Consider the following 22,054-nt stretch of genomic DNA (forward strand, 5'->3'; position numbering starts at 1 on the left):
TATATATATATATATATATATATATATATATATATATATATATATATATTATAAGATTAGAATAGTCCGCAAGCCATGTTGGTCCAAGTAGTTCTCAAATATTCAAACACATAATACAGCAACATAATTATGTTGTATTATGTGTTTAAATGTTTGTTTTTTACAATTGTGTTATATATTTTTTTTTCATTTTAACATTCAACATTTCATTTTAACAATAGCTTTCGTGCTATTCTAATCTCAACATTTATTGTCTTGACAAAGAAACTAAACAGTTTCGAAAGCTCGACTTTCAATAAATGAGTATACATAATGTTAGTGTGTTACAATCACTGGGCCTTTTTGACCGCACCCTCACGAATTTTTGGAAGTTTTACTATACTAGCCGGCCACAAACAACTTGTATAATATATATATATATATATATATATATATATATATATATATATATATATATATATATATATATATATATATATATATATATATATATATATATATATATATATAATGCGCTGTCACTTGTCATTTGCAAAACTCGAAGTTCGGAGCGGACGAATCATTATTATTTCATTATTTTTCAAAAATTCATTAAAATTTCATTATTTTTCTTCAGGTATATGCCAGGAGTAAGCAACGTCACAGTAGAGGATAGAATACGAAAGGAGATAATCCAGTATCTTTGTATTAAACCGTTGCCACATTCAGAGTTAGTAAAAACAATTCCGGAAGATTTGATTTCTAGAGAAGTGGAAATAGATGACATCATTCAAGAATTGGCGAATTTTAAGAAGCCTGCTCACGGGTATGTTATAGAACAAATTGAAAGATAATTTTATTTCAAATTTCGTTAGTGCATTCTCTATGCAGAGCGCTGCGTACTATAAAATGTGATATACTGCAATATATATATATATATATATATATATATATATATATATATATATATATATATATATATATATTGGATTTGAAATTTCCGCGGGAGCTAAATGTGGTTTCAGTTGTTTTCTGGGTTTGACTCCGCGTTAAATTTTGGTTTTTTGAAAAACCATTGTTTTCCAGGGGTGTCCAGAAACTCTCCTGACAAACGATGATCGGAGATTCCTCAGATAATTTTAAGGCAATTTAGCTCAATTCACCTAGTCCGAAAATGCTTCCTAAGGGAGCTAGAGCTCTTTGAAGTTGGCGCCTTGTAATTAGTTTTTTTTAATACCTCCAGAACGCTTCTATTTAGAAAAACGAAAACTGATACGATTATTTATCCTCCAGAGTTGAATCCATTTCATAAATTGCTAATTTCTAGTGCCGATCATAGACGTCCGTTTTGGGTAGGTCAACAGTTATTTTAACGCATAACTTTTTTGTCTTTACCTTTTAAGCGTTTGTGATACTAGATTATTAAATTTTCAGGTATTCTAGTGCTAAAAGGTACTCTTACTTAAGTCGATACACCGTTGTCCAAAAAAATCAATTTGAAAATTTTTCGTTTCGCCGACACCGGCAATCAGAATTCTCTAACAGTTCGAGCTTTCTTACAGACAAAATATTCTTACAATGACTTAATATGTGTTAGAATTCTGATGCGTGGTGTATACCTCAAGTTCCACAAAGATGTCGGCCTTCTCACTTCGTGTAGCCGCGTTCCCTCTCCTCGAGAGAGGTACAAGAATGCCGGCAATGTCGACTCTTCCTGCTGCCAGTCGCTTCGTATAGCTACCTTTTGTTAACAGTAATTCTTATAGTTACTATTTGCATAAGATTTTGGAGACGAAGTGTTATTGCAACTCAACCTGATCGGAAAAGCAATTACAAGTCCCCCCCGGGGCTTTCATTCGCTCTTTACCGTGACAGGCCCAAATAACGCTGTGGTCAGTTCGACACGATTTGAAATAGTTCTAAGACCAATGTCTTTTCTATCTCAGAAAGTCGTGTTCTACTGTCAGGAAGCGTTTGTAGTCGACACGCCGGTTCTTGTACACTTGTTGATTTAACTTCTAAATTGGATAACCATTATTGGATATTATTCTTCAATTTTGACGTCTTCGACGATAGCAGGATATTGGTTAAATGGGGAATTAGATAACTATTGTGTTTTAGTTTTATTTTCTAAAACATGTAGGGCAAAGAAATATTTCACTGTTTTTGTTAAAGTGATGTTTAACAATGCATTTAAGATGATAAGTTCTGCTACAATCGAAACATTTGCGTCCTTCATTTTGGATGTTTAAACTAAAAGTACAATCGTAGCAAAGACCTTTTGTCTCTTTATCATTCCTTTCAAAAGTCTGTAATAAAATATTTGAAATTATCTTAATTTTAGGTATTGTATTTTTTTCATCTTCATCTTAAGAAAACGACGACACATCTGTTTCACTTGATTTTTCTTTTTTCACTATTTGTCGGTCAACATTTTTTTGCCTTGAAGGTGTGTTTTTCTTTTTGACAACATCCATACATCTAAATTTTCCGGAAGATCCTCATGGAATGGGTCGTCCTTATTTTCAATTGTAACTTCATCTTCACTTGTTGCGGGTGAATTATCTGTAGCAAATCTTGCGGTTTCACCTTTCATTTTTTTTTCCTCTCCATATCTTTTGCTGTTTTTACTCCATTCCTTTCTTTTTATTTTTGATGTCGTGGTGTCAAGTCTTTTATAAACTTAACTTTTCCTTCTTCTTTCTTTTTTTTTGTATCGCCCTCGATCTTTTCTTCTTTTTTCTTCAAGTTGCTGCTCTGTTAATTTCATTCTATGTTTCTGAACTCTTCTTCTTACTTCTTCTTTCATCTTTTCGTTATATTTCCTCTTTTTAATTTTTATTTTCGTTGGTGTTCTATTATTCTGCAAGTACTCTTTTTTTTTATTTTTGCTTGCGCTGTTTTATCATTATTATTGTCGTGGATATTATTTACTTTTTTTTTCAGTTCAAGTTTCAATGTTTTTTTCGGCTCGACATTACGTTTATTCTGTTCAAACTTGAAATTGACTTGAATTTTAGGCTTGGAGATGCTAGTTTGGGCCGAAGAATATCCATTTGAAGTTGAAGGCTTAGTCATCCTATCTTCTTCAAAAAGTTTGGACTTTTTAGGATTTAAAACAGTTTTATTTTTATTTTTTTTCTTCTTTATTTTTTAAATTTAATTCGTAGGAATTTTTTCTATCTTGTGTTAATTTTTCGCTGTCCATCATCTATAAATAAAAAGAAACTAATAATTTCTTTAACAAAATATCATTTCGGTAACACAATATTACTTTTAAAAATGTTGCCCAAATGACGTTACCGAAATGACGAAATCTTACATTTCGTATTCTAGCTTCCTCTAGGAGTAACTTAGATTATTAAAACTTTTGAGGTTATTAAACATGTCCTATTTTTTAAAAAGAAAAATACAATAAATTGCTTATCTGAGGCAAAAACTTCGATGAAAAAGTAGTTACCGAAATGGTCAATAATAAGTATACGCCGAAAAAATCAGTCATTCATTAATTTATTAAAAAAAAACTTACCATATTACTTAAAAACCACTACCACTAACTCATACGTACGCTACGCGCGAACATGGAACTCGAAAGAAATAAACAACAAGTTAAGTCGGTATTGTAGATTTCTTCACATAAAAGTTGTGTTACCGAAATGATGCGAGAGGTCTGGGACATAACTTTCTAATCTACACTATTTTTATTGGTAAGAACTAATTTTTTTTTGACGTGACAACGTCTTAAATTAGGTTGTGGCTCGGAGTCACTCATGAAAAAGTGTAACGCCCGCTCACGTCTGTTACGATGAGTCACCGAACGAGAGAGAGGCCCGCCGGACCGGCGAATGCCTTGCGTCTCTCTCCCACTCAAACATGATCGGTCCGCTGCGCGCGCAGCACTAGAGAATTAGGCGCGTTGAATCGGTGCGTGCTTGTGTCTCTGTCTTTCTCGAGCGTTCTTGGCGTTGGAAAACCGAGAAAGCGTCATAATACAAGTTCACACGTGTGGTTAAAGTATCGTCAGCTGTGTCTGTAGTGAAAATGTGGAGTGCTTGATTCGTCATTTACAACAACTACAACAATAAAGGTAAATAATTGTACACTAATATTTCATTATCGTAAACTATGATTGATTGATTAATTGTTAGATTGACACAAAAGTTGAGAAACTGAGTTTATAGGTTATGTCATACTATTGACAAATGTTGATAGTGTTAAGTAAATTATTAGTTTAAATCACTCTGCAATCAATCGTAATTCAGTCGATTGAGAAGAAACAGCGCGTTTCAACTGCAAACAACTATTGTGCAATTTAATAATATTCATATCAATAAATATTCTACCGAGAAAAAGACGTTGTCACGTAAAATCTTCGCCCGTAAAACCGACTTTACAGGCAACCGATTTTTTTATATTTAACTAAAAAGTTAAATATTTATTTTCTATAAAAATGACTCTAAAAGGTATATACGTCAAAAAGTGTTACATATATTTGGGTTTAAACTACAAATTGTGACTGTAGGACAGTTACCGAAGTGACGATTTTAAGGTTTGACGATAAATAAAAAATATTTGTAACACTTTTGCAGCCAAACCAAAAAAATGCTTCTCGAAACAACTCCGTTCTTTTCAATAGTTTTGGATTTACAAAAATATCTAAAAGAGAATTCGAAATAAAATAAAAAACCGCATATTGTACATTTATATGAACAATACCCATATGGAGTTATATTACTTATTAACAGAGCATATAAAGTATTTTTTTTAATACAATTGGAACGATTGAGTGAACACTATTAGGCAGTTAATGAAGAATGTTGGGAATACAAAAAAAAACAATAAACGAGTTATTTATAGATTTTAAACAAACACATGATATAATCATAAGAATAAAACTATGAAATACCATGGCTGAACTAGGTTTACCTAAGAGTAATCTACAAGTAAAGTAAGACTTGTAGATTATAGGAAAGTACAGAAAAGACTTACGTTAAAAACCAATTGTCGACTACATAATCAGAATCATCATCTGTTCGCGCTACAGTCCTTCGTGATAGATAGATAGATTTAGAGAGGTGGCCTTTTGGCCTATTTCACTGCAACCTTTTCAGATCTATTGTGGTCCTCTAGTCCTAGATAACATTCTCTAGCCTGACCCTTTGTCTCCTAATGCAAATAACCGCACATTTGCCAGACTGTCGCACTGACATAAAATTTGCTCTGCTGTTTCTTCTTCGAGGTGACAGAATCTGCACTGGTCATCATCTGATAATCCCATCAGCTTAAAGGACCTGTTCAGCTTACAGTGTTCTGCTAGAAGACCTACTATGGCTTTGACTGTTTTCCTATCTTTGCTTATTAGGTCTGCCGTAAATGTTGCCGAATGTTCTGTAATGAAGTGTTTCGCCTGTCTTTGTCCTGGTGAATTCCTCCACCATTCCAGAGATTTGTGAGCTACCCACTTCTTGTAGCCGTTCTTGTTACTGACTTTGTAACACCGCAGAAGGGTTCCGGTCCAATGCATGGCATTGATGAGCCTTGTTTGGCCATTTCATCTGCTTTTTCATAGCGCCTTATGACCCTCATGCCCCGGTACCCAGGCTACCGTAACCTTTCTACGATCTCCTAGTTTATTTAGGGCAAACACACAATCACATACTAACTTAGCATTGACCTCTACAGAATTGAGTGCCTTAAGCGCTGCCTGACTCTGTGAAAATGAACATGGCAACTGAACAGAACGTTCTTTCCTGTCTATTCTATTTCTTCCACGCAGTGATGAATTGCCGTTATTTCCGCCTGGAAAACTGTCACATCCTTAGATAGACTTACTGGAAGATGTATCCCTTGATTTGTCCCTACTATGCCGGCTCCCACAACCTCTGATATGTTGTTGAGTTATGTTGATATGATGATGTTTCTGAGCCATCCGTGTACCAGGCAGCAGCAGCTTGTATGGGTACACCTTTATTCCAGTCTTCCCTGCCAGGTATCTCAATTGTGAACTTATTGTTAAAACTATATCTCGTAGCTGTTGCATCGATAGATTGCCCCATCACAATATCGGCTTTTAGCTCCTCGATTATCTTTCTATTGTCAGCACCATGCCTCTGACTTATATCTCGCTGACTTTGGATTAATCTGTGCATCACTGATCTGGCTTCACCGTGTATGGAGATATGAAGTGGTAGTAGATTCAGCAGGACTTCCAACGATGCAATAGTTATTTTTATGGCCCCCGTAATACACAGGCATGCTAGCCTTTGTGTATTTCCTAGCAGCCTTATTGCTCCCACTTGCTGCGTCTTTGTCCACCACGTCACTAATAACCCATGTATATAACCATAAAGTGATTTTGGGGTTAAGTCCCCAATTCTTACCGCAGATTCTTCTACATCTGCCCAGGGATATAGTTACTTTCTGTGTGGTTTTCAGAATGCGAAAATTTCATGTAAGCCTATGATCAAAATACACCCCAAGGGATCTTGTTTCTTTGGCAAATGAAATCTCCCAGCACCGGTGGTTTTAGGCATTGTAGTGCTGTTTTTTGGCGAAATTGACGATTTGTGTTTATACACTCTTGTTTACACCAGTCATCAACTACATTTAGTGCTGCTTGCATTCTTTCAGACACCACCTGAGCAAACCTGCCCCTGACAACGATTGCTATATCGTCAGCATATCCTAGACAATAAAAGCCTTCTTTGGACAGATTTCTGAGGAGATCATCTACCAAGGCTGCCCAAAGTAGAGGGGACAGAACTCCTTGTGGACAGCCTCCACCTTCTTTTGCTTTGATGGTTGCTTTACCCAGAGTGGACATTACTGTCCTATTTTCTAGGGATGCCCTTATCCATCTGCATATTACCGCAGGTGCGCCTCGTCTACTCATAGCTTCTTTAAAGAGCTGGTAGTAACATTATTAAATGCCCCTTCTATATCTAAAAAATCGGCCATTGCTATCTCTTTGTCTTCCATTGACTTTGAATTTGTGAGCCCTGGTCTGCCTTAAAATATTATTCCCCCCTTCCTTGTCGAGTGTCTGTCTTCTCCATCCCCTTACTTTAATCTCCCTTAAATCGTTCTGTACATAATCAGAATACAAAAATCAAAAACGACGATTTCAAATAACCACACGTCGGTATAGTAAAACGTGGTACCAATTGTGGATTTGATCAATACTTAATGAATAGGTATTGCTTATATAGATACATTGATAGGTTATGTAACTGTTTTATTGTTGTATTATTATATAGGATTAAACTAAAATTCATTGTAATGAGAAATAAATGTTACATATCTTTTGATTTTCAATCCGAAAAAGGTTTTTAACTATTTTTATTTAAATTCTTTCATGGATTTTACTAAAAACATTTTTGAAATTTTAATTAACCTTTTTAAAAATTTATAAACTCTCATCGGTTTTACTAGAAGTTTCATCGATTTTACGTGACGTTTCTCTGATTAATTTTCATGAGTATTAGTCTGCTGACTGGAATTTGAAGGCTTTTGGGTTGCGGTAGTCTCCATTCTCAATTCGATCGTTCTTTTTAAAACCACTAGAAACTTTATCACAGACATATCAAGCTGTTCGTGCAACTGCTTCACGATAAAATATTTTAGCAGCATTGTTGATCGGACAGTGGCCAATTTTAAAAATGTAATAAATAGTCTGTACCGAAAACCTGATATATAAATTTTTTTTTTTTGAAAGACAAGGTTTTTTTTAACTTAGCTAAAATGCTAATCTCGCGCAAGAACCTTCCTCCTTTATCCGGGCTTAGGACCGGCAACAAGAGCATTGAGGTAGTAAATCTACTCACTGATCTGGTAGGCGGAGTTAAAAAACCTTGACTTACCGAAATGTAAAACTACTAAGCTAAAATTAATATTTTCAGAAAAAAATAAAATACATACGGACCTATCATCCAAAATGTTTATTCATTTTATTGTTTTGGACTAACGGATTAGCATAGAAGGCGTACCAAATTGAGGTTTTAGTTTACATCGCGGATGTTCTGTCTATGGTACCGTTGCAAAAAATTTTTGTTCTCTTGTGGATAACCTAAAACTATGAAATGAACTGAAGTAGTAGTACTGATATAGTAATAGTATATATTTTTTGATTTTTTAACCTAATTATCTATTTTGTTTGCTGATCTTTTTAACTACTTCACTTATCAGGTTCAGTACCATGCCAACTCATTGAGTCTTGTTTTCTACTATGTATTCTCCCATATCTACAGTATTCCCCCTTTACCCTTCTAGCTGAGACTATACTAATTGGTATCTGTAGCTGTATTTGTGTCCATAAATGACACAACACACGTAGGTAGTAAATGCTAAAAACATGTAAAGAAAATTATTTGTTATTTGATATTATTTTAATTTTTGAGTAGATCTTAACCAATAATAACAGTCAGAATTAAATGCAGATTAAATTGTTTAAATAAAAGAAAATAATGGTTTATTTATGTAGAATTTGGCAGAGCGTTTGGTTAAAACAGGGTGCCAGCCGTGAACTGAGCCCTACACACACCTTATTCAATTTTTATGGGAAAAAAACGAAATTTCAAAGCAAAAAACCAAAGAGCGAAAATATTACTTTGAGTATTTTCTTATTTGGGGTAAAAATCAATTTGATTTATACCTTAAATTAAGGAAAAACACGAAGTTTACTTTGATATCGATACTGTTTTTTGGCAATTACCAAATAAAATGTACCAGTAGCAAAGTTGCATATTTTCGCACACAAATCAAATGATGAAGTTCTCTTCAAGTGGCTTTCTTTAGGGTGTAAACATCAATTGATGTATACATTAATGTAAAGGAAGATCCAACATGAAGAATATTTTATTTAATTTTAATTGTTACGAAAAAAAAATGTTAGTCACATGCAAAATTTATAGAGCGATTGTTGAAACAGAGTACCATGCGATAATTGCATTCACAAACACCCACTTCAATTTTTGTAAGTAAAAACGAAATTACAAAGCAAAATACTAGAAAGCGAAAATATTTTTTTGTGAAATTGCCTTTCTGGGGTAAAAACCAATTGGTTTATACCTTAAATTAAGCAAAATAACGAAGTTTACTTTGATATCGATACTCTTTTTTTGGTAATTACCAAATAAAATGTACCCGTAGCAGTGTTTCACATTTTCGCGCATAAATCAAATGATGAAATTCTCTTCAAGTGGCTTTCCTTAGGGTGTAAACATCAATTGATGTATACATTAATACAAAGGAAGATCCAACATGAAGAATATTTATTTCATTTTAATTGTTACGAAAAAAAAAATGTTATTATATCGATATCGATCCTCTTTTTTGGTAATTACCAAGTAAAATGTACCAGTAGCAATGTTGCCCATTTTCGCGCATAAATCAAATGAAGTTCTCTTCAAGTGGCTTTCTTTAGGGCGTAAACATCAATTGATGTATACATTAATGTAAAGAAAGATCCAACATGAAGAATATTTTATTTATTATTATATTATTATTAATATTATATAAAAATGTTTCTGTCACATTCAAAATTTTGTAGAGCGATTGTTAAAACACAGTACCAGACCCTAAACTGCTTTCTACAAATACCCAATTCAATTTTTGTAAGTAAAAACGAAATTGCAAAGCCAAATACCAGAAAGAGAAAATATATTTTCCTGAAGTTGCCTTTTTGGGATAAAAACCATTTGATTTATACCTTCAATTTAGCAAAAATACAAAGTTTAGTCATTTAGTAAACATCATTTGATGTATACTTTAATATAATGGAAACTCCATCAATAAAAAGTACTTTATTTAACCCGATTATAATAATTTTATGTTATTTTAATTTTATTCACAATTTTCTAACACTTATTTTAATTTATTTACAATATTTTAACACTAACACTAAAAACACAATTGATATGAGCCTATGCTTCTAGAGATCTCTGGGCGTTGATCTCTCGAATCATTTCTTGAGCTTCTAGACTGCTGCGCTACAGGTCATTGAAATCTCGCGTCAGGATACGTGCGATTGCATTTTGGGCGTATCAACGCTATCTTAACACTAAGCTTATTTATTGTTATTAAAACAACAATTTTACTACCTTTGAATAAAAAAAAATAAACTTATATATATATATATATATATATATATATATATATATATATATATATATATTGGAAGTTGACTGTAATTGAAATAAAATAGCACAATATTGCGTTCTCTGAGGGGGAAATCTCACAAATGTAAGGTTTCTGTTATTTTAAACGTTCTTCAATTTTCTTTCTGAATAAACTAAGGCTACGTAATAGGGCACATAAATCTTAATAAATAACTTAAACACATTAATTTGTAAACATGTACATGGGACATAATATATAAACTGTGAGTTTTTACGCGATCACTCGTCAAATAACATATTATAAACTTGTTTTACTACAAGAAGACGAATACCTATTAACATCATATTCATGCTCCCCATCTGCTAATTGCGGAAACGAGATAATGCTTAAACTATCATAAAAACCATATTCAACACCACCACTTTCTTATCAAAGACGACATTACGAAATAATAACTTTAAGCGATCAAAGTAATTTACTTAGAATTTAATCATAATAAATACCAGTAATTTAGTCATCCTCAAAACTAAAACAATTATAGTCAGCAAAAAATCAACCAGATATAAAATAGAAATTGATGGCATCAGTATTGAACAAGTAATGGAAATAAAATACCTTGGAATTACACTGTCCAGCTATGGAGACCTGGACAAAGAAGTGATAGATCAAGTACAAAAAGCAAATAGACTGGCAGGATGTTTTAATAATACTATAAGGCGAAACAGACACATTAACACTGAGATACAGTCACAACACAAAGGCTACTGGAAACGGCAGAGATGAGAGTACTGAAAAGAATTACAGGAAATTCGCTAAGAATTCGAAATAGAAGTGAAGACATTAGAAGAAAATCTAACGTACAGTGTATAAATTAATGGACACAAAATAGAAAAAAAAGAATGGAATAGCCACATAAGCAAAATGGCGGAGACACGCGCCGTCTAAATAGCAAGAGATAAGTCACCAATCGGCAGAAGTATCGGACGATCGCGCAAAAGATGGACAACCTTCCATAGAGGTATTAATTCGCCAATGAACAAGTAGAATTGCTTATGAAGAGAAAGAAGAAGAAGAAAGTAATTTACCTGGAAAATCCTAACAGACCAAATTATGGTTCCTCCAGAACAAAGTACTTTCGAAGCAAAATATACATAAGTTACATGGTCGATAGATGACACTTAAATATAATCGTATTTTTAAAAAAATACAGAAACACTAGACGCACTCAACTCAATAGATAACTGCTAGGGTTGCAGCCTAGTCTTACAGAAATCTTAAGTTTAAGAGTACTCCTCCCCTAGTAGGGTACTTATCCTGGCGTATTTCTGTTCGCTAAAATAGTGGTCATTCCTCGACACCAGTAACTTATGCATAGAAAAGGACAATAAGGCAGTAAATACTACCAAAAGAAAGAGTCAGGCTAAATTTATTATGGAAGAAACCAGTGGCAGAATACATTAACAAGACTCATATGACAAAGATTTGAAAGGGCGATACAAAATTCATAGGCTAATTCGTTATCTTAGCAAGAATTTTTATAGAAAAAAATTCCTACAAGAGGGCTTTGCTTATTATAAAATATAATAAAATCCGAATACAAAGAAGGTTTGTTAGCGTCAGCTTCTGTATTTTTGCTCATTTACAACATGACAAACTTAAGCATCGAATTTAAATACTCTGGTTTTTCTGATTAACAAAAAAGTCATAATTATACAAAAATAGGAAGAAGACTTGTTAATTTAATATTTGAGACAGATTTGCTTATAGCTAAAATATTATATATACCAAGCTTCAAGAATCAATGACTTAAAACCTACAAAAAACTTAATAAGAATAATAACAAGCTGACTCCAAACTTAATAAGGTTTTTACTTACACCAAGAGGTACCTAAGTACCAACTTTAAGGCTCTAAGACTTTTATTTTAAGAAAAATACAAGGCATAATACTACGAAAAAAATAAGGATACCTATAAAACGCCATATTCAACAGAGTTCTTCCTCATACCAAGAAAATCCTCCAACAGACCAAATTATGGTTCCCCCAAAATACCCAGTCCCAAGTTTCTTAAGCACTTTCAAAAGAATAAAGAAAACAAAATAGAATACCTATACATAAGTTACATGTTCGATAGATGACACTTAAATATATAATCGTATTTTAAAAAAAATACAGAAACACTAGACGCACTCAACTCAATAGATAACTGCTAGGGTTGCAGCCTAGTCTTACAGAAATCTTAAGTTTAAGAGTACTTCTCCCCTAGTAGGGTACTTATCCTGGCGTATTTCTGTTCGCGAAAATAGTGGTCATTCCTCGACACCAGTAACTTATGCATAGAAAAGGACAATAAGGCAGTAAATACTACCAGAAGAAAGAGTCAGGCTAAATTTACTACGGAAGAAACCAGTGGCAGAATACATTAACAAGACTCATATGACAAAGATTGGAAAGGGCGATACAAAATTCATAGGCTAATTCGTTATCTTAGCAAGAATTTTTATAGAAAAAAATTTCTACAAGAGGGCTTTGCTTATTATAAAATATAATAAAATCCGAATACAAAGAAGGTTTGTTAGCGTCAGCTTCAATATTTTTGCTCATTTACAACATGACAAACTTAAGCATCGAATTTAAATACTCTAGTTTTTCTGGTTAACAAAAAAGTCATAATTATACAAAAATAGGAAGAAGACTTGTTAATTTAATATTTGAGACAGTTTTGCTTATAGCTAAAGTATTATATATACCAAGCTTCAAGAATCAATGACTTAAAACCTACAAAAAACTTAATACTAAGAATAATAACAAGCTGACTCCAAACTTAATAAGGTTTTTACTTACACCAAGAGGTACCTAAGTACCAACTTTAAGGCTCTAAGACTTTTATTTTAAGAAAAATACAAGGCATAATACTACGAAAAAAATAAGGATACCTATAAAACGCAATATTCAACAGAGTTCTTCCTCATACCAAGAAAATCCTACAACAGACCAAATTATAGTTCCCCCAAAACACCCAGTCCAAGTTTCTTACTCACTTTCAAAACAAAAACATTACGAAACATCAACTTTAAGCGATCAAAGTAATTTACCTGCTGAAAATCCTACAACAGACCAAATTATGGTTCCCCCAAAACACCCAGTCCAAGTTTCTTATGCACTTTCAAAAACAAAACATTACAAAACATCAACTTTAAGCGATCAAAGTAATTTACCTGCTGAAAATCCTACAACAGACCAAATTATGGTTCCCCCAAAACACCCAGTCCAAGTTTCTTATGCACTTTCAAAAACAAAACATTACAAAACATCAACTTTAAGCGATCAAAGTAATTTACCTGCTGAAAATCCTACAACAGACCAAATTATGGTTCCCCCAAAACACCCAGTCCAAGTTTCTTATGCACTTTCAAAAACAAAACATTACAAAACATCAACTTTAAGCGATACAGTAATTTACCTGCAGAAAATCCTACAACAGACGAAATTATGGTTCCCCCAAACCACCCAGTCCAAGTTTCTTAAGCACTTTCAAAAGAATAAAGAAAACAAAATAGAATACCTATACATAAGTTACATGTTCGATAGATGACACTTAATTATATAATCGTATTTTTAAAAAAATACAGAAACACTAGACGCACTCAACTCAATAGATAACTGCTAGGGTTGCAGCCTAGTCTTACAGAAATCTTAAGTTTAAGAGTACTTCTCCCCTAGTAGGGTACTTATCCTGGCGTATTTCTGTTCGCGAAAATAGTGGTCATTCCTCGACACCAGTAACTTATGCATAGAAAAGGACAATAAGGCAGTAAATACTACCAGAAGAAAGAGTCAGGCTAAATTTAATACGGAAGAAACCAGTGGCAGAATACATTAACAAGACTCATATGACAAAGATTGGAAAGGGCGATACAAAATTCATAGGCTAATTCGTTATCTTAGCAAGAATTTTTATAGAAAAAAATTTCTACAAGAGGGCTTTGCTTATTATAAAATATAATAAAATCCGAATACAAAGAAGGTTTGTTAGCGTCAGCTTCAATATTTTTGCTCATTTACAACATGACAAACTTAAGCATCGAATTTAAATACTCTGGTTTTTCTGGTTAACAAAAACGTCATAATTATACAAAAATAGGAAGAAGACTTATTAATTTAATATTTAAGACAGTTTTGCTTATAGCTTAAATATTATATATACCAAGCTTCAAGAATCAATGACTTAAAACCCACAAAAAACTTAATAACAAGAATAATAACAAGCTGACTCCAAACTTAATAAGGTTTTTACTTACACCAAGAGGTACCTAAGTACCAACTTTAAGGCTCTAAAACTTTTATTTTAAGAAAAATACAAGGCATAATACTACGAAAAAAATAAGGATACCTATAAAACGCCATATTCAACAGAATTCTTACTTATACCAAGAGATATGTACGAACTTATTTTCCTATCACCCAAGACTTGATCTACACAATCGAAACATCGTCACAATACAGCTTGCCTTCTTCCCCACAAACTAAGCCATCACCCCTACCTGCAAATTGCTGAAATGAGATGGCAATGACTATCATAAAAACCATATTTAACACCAACACTTTCTCATGAGAGACCGTATTACGAAACATCATTTTTAAGCGATCAAAGTAGTTTAACTGCGAAATATCCTACAACCGACCAAATTATGGTTCCCCAAAACACCCGGTCCAAGTTTCTTAAGAACTTTCAAAACAAATACATTACGAAACATCAACTTTAAGCGATCAAAATAATTTACCTGCTGAAAATCCTACAACAGACCAAATTATGGTTCCCCCAAAACACCCAGTCCCAAGTTTCTTAAGCACTTTCAAAAGAATAAAGAAAACAAAATAGAATACCTATACATAAGTTACATGTTCGATAGATGACACTTAAATATATAATCGTATTTAAAAAAAAAATACAGAAACACTAGACGCACTCAACTCAATAGATAACTGCTAGGGTTGCAGCCTAGTCTTACAGAAATCTTAAGTTTAAGAGTACTTCTCCCCTAGTAGGGTACTTCGTATTACTCCTGGCGTATTTCTGTTCGCGAAAATAGTGGTCATTCCTCGACACCAGTAACTTATGCATAGAAAAGGACAATAAGGCAGTAAATACTACCAGAAGAAAGAGTCAGGCTAAATTTAATACGGAAGAAACCGGTGGCAGAATACATTAACAAGACTCATATGACAAAGATTGGAAAGGGCGATACAAAATTCATAGGCTAATTCGTTATCTTAGCAAGAATTTTTATAAAAAAAATTTCTACAAGAGGGCTTTGCTTATTATAAAATATAATAAAATCCGAATACAAAGAAGGTTTGTTAGCGTCAGCTTCAATATTTTTGCTCATTTACAACATGACAAACTTAAGCATCGAATTTAAATACTCTGGTTTTTCTGGTTAACAAAAAAGTCATAATTATACAAAAATAGGAAGAAGACTTGTTAATTTAATATTTGAGACAGTTTTGCTTATAGCTTAAATATTATATATACCAAGCTTCAAGAATCAATGACTTAAAACCCACAAAAAACTTAATAACAAGAATAATAACAAGCTGACTCCAAACTTAATAAGGTTTTTACTTACACCAAGAGGTACCTAAGTACCAACTTTAAGGCTCTAAAACTTTTATTTTAAGAAAAATACAAGGCATAATACTACGAAAAAAATAAGGATACCTATAAAACGCCATATTCAACAGAATTCTTACTTATACCAAGAGATATGTACGAACTTATTTTCCTATCACCCAAGACTTGATCTACACAATCGAAACATCGTCACAATACAGCTTGCCTTCTTCCCCACAAACTAAGCCATCACCCCTACCTGCAAATTGCTGAAATGAGATGGCAATGACTATCATAAAAACCATATTTAACACCAACACTTTCTCATGAGAGACCGTATTACGAAACATCATTTTTAAGCGATCAAAGTAGTTTAACTGCGAAATATCCTACAACCGACCAAATTATGGTTCCCCAAAACACCCGGTCCAAGTTTCTTAAGAACTTTCAAAACAAATACATTACGAAACATCAACTTTAAGCGATCAAAGTAATTTACCTGCTGAAAATCCCACAACAGACCAAATTATGGTTCCCCCAAAACACCCAGTCCAAGTTTCTTAAGCACTTTCAAAACAAAACCATTACGAAACATCAACTTTAAGCGATCAAAGTAATTTACCTGCTGAAAATCCTACAACAGACCAAATTATGGTTCCCCCAAAACACCCAGTCCCAAGTTTCTTAAGCACTTTCAAAAGAATAAAGAAAACAAAATAGAATACCTATACATAAGTTACATGTTCGATAGATGACACTTAAATATATAATCGTATTTTAAAAAAAATACAGAAACACTAGACGCACTCAACTCAATAGATAACTGCTAGGGTTGCAGCCTAGTCTTACAGAAATCTTAAGTTTAAGAGTACTTCTCCCCTAGTAGGGTACTTATCCTGGCGTATTTCCGTTCGCGAAAATAGTGGTCATTCCTCGACACCAGTAACTTATGCATAGAAAAGGACAATAAGGCAGTAAATACTACCAGAAGAAAGAGTCAGGCTAAATTTAATACGGAAGAAACCAGTGGCAGAATACATTAACAACACTCATATGACAAAGATTGGAAAGGGCGATACAAAATTCATAGGCTAATTCGTTATCTTAGCAAGAATTTTTATAGAAAAAAATTTCTACAAGAGGGCTTTGCTTATTATAAAATATAATAAAATCCGAATACAAAGAAGGTTTGTTAGCGTCAGCTTCAATATTTTTGCTCATTTACAACATGACAAACTTAAGCATCGAATTTAAATACTCTGGTTTTTCTGGTTAACAAAAACGTCTTAATTATACAAAAATAGGAAGAAGACTTGTTAATTTAATATTTGAGACAGATTTGCTTATAGCTAAAATATTATATATACCAAGCTTCAAGAATCAATGACTTAAAACCTACAAAAAACTTAATAAGAATAATAACAAGCTGACTCCAAACTTAATAAGGTTTTTACTTACACCAAGAGGTACCTAAGTACCAACTTTAAGGCTCTAAGGCTTTTATTTTAAGAAACATACAAGGCATAATACTACGAAAAAAATAAGGATACCTATAAAACGCCATATTCAACAGAGTTCTTCCTCATACCAAGTAAATCCTACAACAGACCAAATTATGGTTCCCCCAAAACACCCAGTCCAAGTTTCTTATTCACTTTCAAAACAAAAACATTACGAAACATCAACTTTAAGCGATCAAAGTAATTTACCTGCTGAAAATCCTACAACAGACCAAATTATGGTTCCCCCAAAACACCCAGTCCAAGTTTCTTAAGCACTTTCAAAACAAAAACATTACGAAACATCAACTTTAAGCGATCAAAGTAATTTACCTGCTGAAAATCCTACAACAGACCAAATTATGGTTCCCCCAAAACACCCAGTCCCAAGTTTCTTAAGCACTTTCAAAAGAATAAAGAAAACAAAATAGAATACCTATACATAAGTTACATGTTCGATAGATGACACTTAAATATATAATCGTATTTTAAAAAAAATACAGAAACACTAGACGCACTCAACTCAATAGATAACTGCTAGGGTTGCAGCCTAGTCTTACAGAAATCTTAAGTTTAAGAGTACTTCTCCCCTAGTAGGGTACTTATCCTGGCGTATTTCTGTTCGCGAAAATAGTGGTCATTCCTCGACACCAGTAACTTATGCATAGAAAAGGACAATAAGGCAGTAAATACTACCAGAAGAAAGAGTCAGGCTAAATTTAATACGGAAGAAACCAGTGGCAGAATACATTAACAAGACTCATATGAAAAAGATTGGAAAGGGCGATACAAAATTCATAGGCTAATTCGTTATCTTAGCAAGAATTTTTATAGAAAAAAATTCCTACAAGAGGGCTTTGCTTATTATAAAATATAATAAAATCCGAATACAAAGAAGGTTTGTTAGCGTCAGCTTCAATATTTTTGCTCATTTACAACATGACAAACTTAAGCATCGAATTTAAATACTCTGGTTTTTCTGGTTAACAAAAAAGTCATAATTATACAAAAATAGGAAGAAGACTTGTTAATTTAATATTTGAGACAGTTTTGCTTATAGCTTAAATATTATATATACCAAGCTTCAAGAATCAATGACTTAAAACCCACAAAAAACTTAATAACAAGAATAATAACAAGCTGACTCCAAACTTAATAAGGTTTTTACTTACACCAAGAGGTACCTAAGTACCAACTTTAAGGCTCTAAAACTTTTATTTTAAGAAAAATACAAGGCATAATACTACGAAAAAAATAAGGATACCTATAAAACGCCATATTCAACAGAGTTCTTCCTCATACCAAGTAAATCCTACAACAGACCAAATTATGGTTCCCCCAAAACACCCAGTCCAAGTTTCTTATTCACTTTCAAAACAAAAACATTACGAAACATCAACTTTAAGCGATCAAAGTAATTTACCTGCTGAAAATCCTACAACAGACCAAATTATGGTTCCCCCAAAACACCCAGTCCAAGTTTCTTAAGCACTTTCAAAACAAAAACATTACGAAACATCAACTTTAAGCGATCAAAGTAATTTACCTGCTGAAAATCCTACAACAGACCAAATTATGGTTCCCCCAAAACACCCAGTCCCAAGTTTCTTAAGCACTTTCAAAAGAATAAAGAAAACAAAATAGAATACCTATACATAAGTTACATGTTCGATAGATGACACTTAAATATATAATCGTATTTTAAAAAAAATACAGAAACACTAGACGCACTCAACTCAATAGATAACTGCTAGGGTTGCAGCCTAGTCTTACAGAAATCTTAAGTTTAAGAGTACTTCTCCCCTAGTAGGGTACTTATCCTGACGTATTTCTGTTCGCGAAAATAGTGGTCATTCCTCGACACCAGTAACTTATGCATAGAAAAGGACAATAAGGCAGTAAATACTACCAGAAGAAAGAGTCAGGCTAAATTTAATACGGAAGAAACCAGTGGCAGAATACATTAACAAGACTCATATGAAAAAGATTGGAAAGGGCGATACAAAATTCATAGGCTAATTCGTTATCTTAGCAAGAATTTTTATAGAAAAAAATTCCTACAAGAGGGCTTTGCTTATTATAAAATATAATAAAATCCGAATACAAAGAAGGTTTGTTAGCGTCAGCTTCAATATTTTTGCTCATTTACAACATGACAAACTTAAGCATCGAATTTAAATACTCTTAGTTTTTCTGGTTAACAAAAAAGTCATAATTATACAAAAATAGGAAGAAGACTTGTTAATTTAATATTTGAGACAGTTTTGCTTATAGCTTAAATATTATATATACCAAGCTTCAAGAATCAATGACTTAAAACCCACAAAAAACTTAATAACAAGAATAATAACAAGCTGTAGTAAGTACTTTCTTATACCAAGGGGAACAGGTGTACTAACTTTTTTTCCTACCACGCAAGACGTGATCTACACAATCGAGACATTGTCTCAACACAGCTTGCCTTCTCCCCCACACACTAAACCATTCCCTTCCCAGCAAATTGCGTAAACGAGATAGTGCTTTACCTATTAATAAAACCATATTCATCACCACCACTTTCTCATAAAAGACGACATTACGAAACATCAACTTTAAGCGATCAAAATAATTTATATGCGGAAAATTATACAATAGACCAAATTATGGTTCCTCCAAAGTACCCAGTTCCAGTTTCTCAAGCACTTTCAAAACAGAAAAATTCTTAGAATAATTTTTATATAGAATTACTTATAAAAGAGAACTTCAACTTAGCCCCAACTTCAACCAGAATCCTGCTTTCATCAAGGACTCTTACGTAAAACATGCATAATTGTATCATAATAGATAGACAACACATTTATACATACTGACCTAAAATCATGTATCAAACAAAAACTTACTGACATATTATATCAATAAACTTGGCGGTACTTATCCAAGAAATATCAACATCCTTAGAAGCTGTAAATAAAAAACAGAAAAGAATAAGTGACTCACTTTTCTCCGCATCAGTCATACGCGATCTACCCATGACTATTTACTTTAACGTAATAATAAAAATATGTGCGGATGTGTAATAGTGAACTAACGGTAAATAATGTTACTACAGAGCCCCAATAAGCCAAAACCCGACAAAAACAACATTCCCACAAATGGTTTAAAAGAAAACAGCTATAAAACAAAAACTATTTTCTTATGAAACATGTTTTTGAAACTTGTGTTTCAAGAACAAGACAAGGCATGAACACAAGTCCCATGCTCTTCTTTGTTTATTAGTTATTTCTTAGCGCAAGAGTAACCTATGTACTAACTTTAGCCTCTATTAATTTTATTTTCCTTTAAGTAAGAGAAGAAGAAAAGTTATTGACCTCAATTGTAACTATGTGTAAAAATACTACTGAGAACGAAGAAGAAGACATGACAATCCCAAAATCAGTAGTGTTCTTTCATACACTAAATATGTATATGCCAAGTGTTAAGACTAAGGAATTTTAAGATAAAGAAAAGATTTAAGAAAACGAGAGAGAATGAAGGAAAAGAAGAAGACATGTCGTTACCAAAATCAAAAGATCATTCTTATATCATGGAAAACTTGTGTGACAAGTTTGAGAACTCTAGAAGTTTGCTTTTAACAAAGTTAATAGGCCTAACAAAATTAAAAAGAAAAAATAAGACCTGTTAAACCAAAATTGACAAAAAATACTTATTGACGCCAAAATTGCTAAGGATCCAACACGCCTATACCAATAGAATCGTACGTATTAAGTTTCAAATATCTAGGACTTTTTGTGCAAGCAAAACAAAACACAAAACAATACGAGAAGAAGAAGAAAACAGTTTATTTATATTATATTATTTATAGTACATTGTTTTTTTAGTCTTCAGTTTAATAAACAAACTGACCTATTATCTAAAATAATATAAAAAAAATTTAAAACTTACCTGAAAAAAATTTAATTTTACAATTCTGTATGCGTTTCATAGTACCTTTCTTGCTGGAGACTGGCCACTAGAGGGGCCTCTTAAAGGTGCACTGTTAATATTCATGATCTGCATACTGGATTTGAACCGGTGAGTTCCAGTTCGGTATTGGAATTTTGTGTTTAAAATAAATTTAATTTTACAATTCTGTATGCGTTTCATAGGACCTTTCTTGCTGGAGACTGGCCACTAGAGGGGCCTCTTAAAGGTGCACTGTTAATATTCATGATCTGCATACTGGATTTGAACCGGTGAGTTCCAGTTCGGTATTGGAATTTTGTGTTTAAAATAAATTTAATTTTACAATTCTGTATGCGTTTCATAGTACCTCTCTTGCTGGAGACTGGCCACTAGAGGGGCCTCTTAAAGGTGCATTGTTTATATACCTGATCTGCATACTGGATTTGTATTTTTTAGTTCTAGTTCGGTATTGGAATTTTGTGTTTAAAAAAAATTTAATTTTACAATTCTATATGCGTTTCATAGTATCTTTCTTGCTGAAGACTGGCCACTAACTGAGGGCCTCTTAAAGGTGCATTGTTTATATACCTGATCAGCATACTGGATTTGTACCGGTTAGTTCTAGTTCGGTATTGGAATTTTGTGTTTAAAAAAAATTAATTTTACAATTCTATGTGGGTTTCATAGTATCTTTCTTGCTGAAGACTGGCCACTAACTGAGGTGCCTCTTAAAGGTGCACTGTTTATATACGTGATCTGCATACTGGATTTGTATTGGTTAGTTCTAGTTCGGTATTGGAATTTTGTGTTTAAAAAAAATTTAATTTTAAAATTCTGTATACATTTCATAGTACCTTTCCTGCTGGAGACTGGCCACTTACTGGGGGGCCTCTTAAAGGTGCACTGTTTATATACCTGATCTGCAT

At 33.0% G+C, this 22,054-nt stretch overlaps 1 protein-coding gene across 2 annotated transcripts in view; it reads left to right on the forward strand.

Moving 5' to 3' along the window:
- Positions 1-22,054, forward strand: part of Ubr1 (Ubr1 ubiquitin ligase) — a 102,105-nt gene that overhangs the window by 44,515 nt on the left and 35,536 nt on the right. For both annotated transcript variants that reach the window (XM_072530005.1, XM_072530004.1), the window contains one exon: positions 617-805. In XM_072530005.1, the coding sequence (XP_072386106.1) occupies positions 617-805 (189 nt within the window). The remainder of the gene's footprint in view (positions 1-616; positions 806-22,054) is intronic.

Source organism: Diabrotica undecimpunctata, chromosome 4, assembly GCF_040954645.1.
Source record: "Diabrotica undecimpunctata isolate CICGRU chromosome 4, icDiaUnde3, whole genome shotgun sequence".
NCBI lineage: Eukaryota > Metazoa > Arthropoda > Insecta > Coleoptera > Chrysomelidae > Diabrotica > Diabrotica undecimpunctata.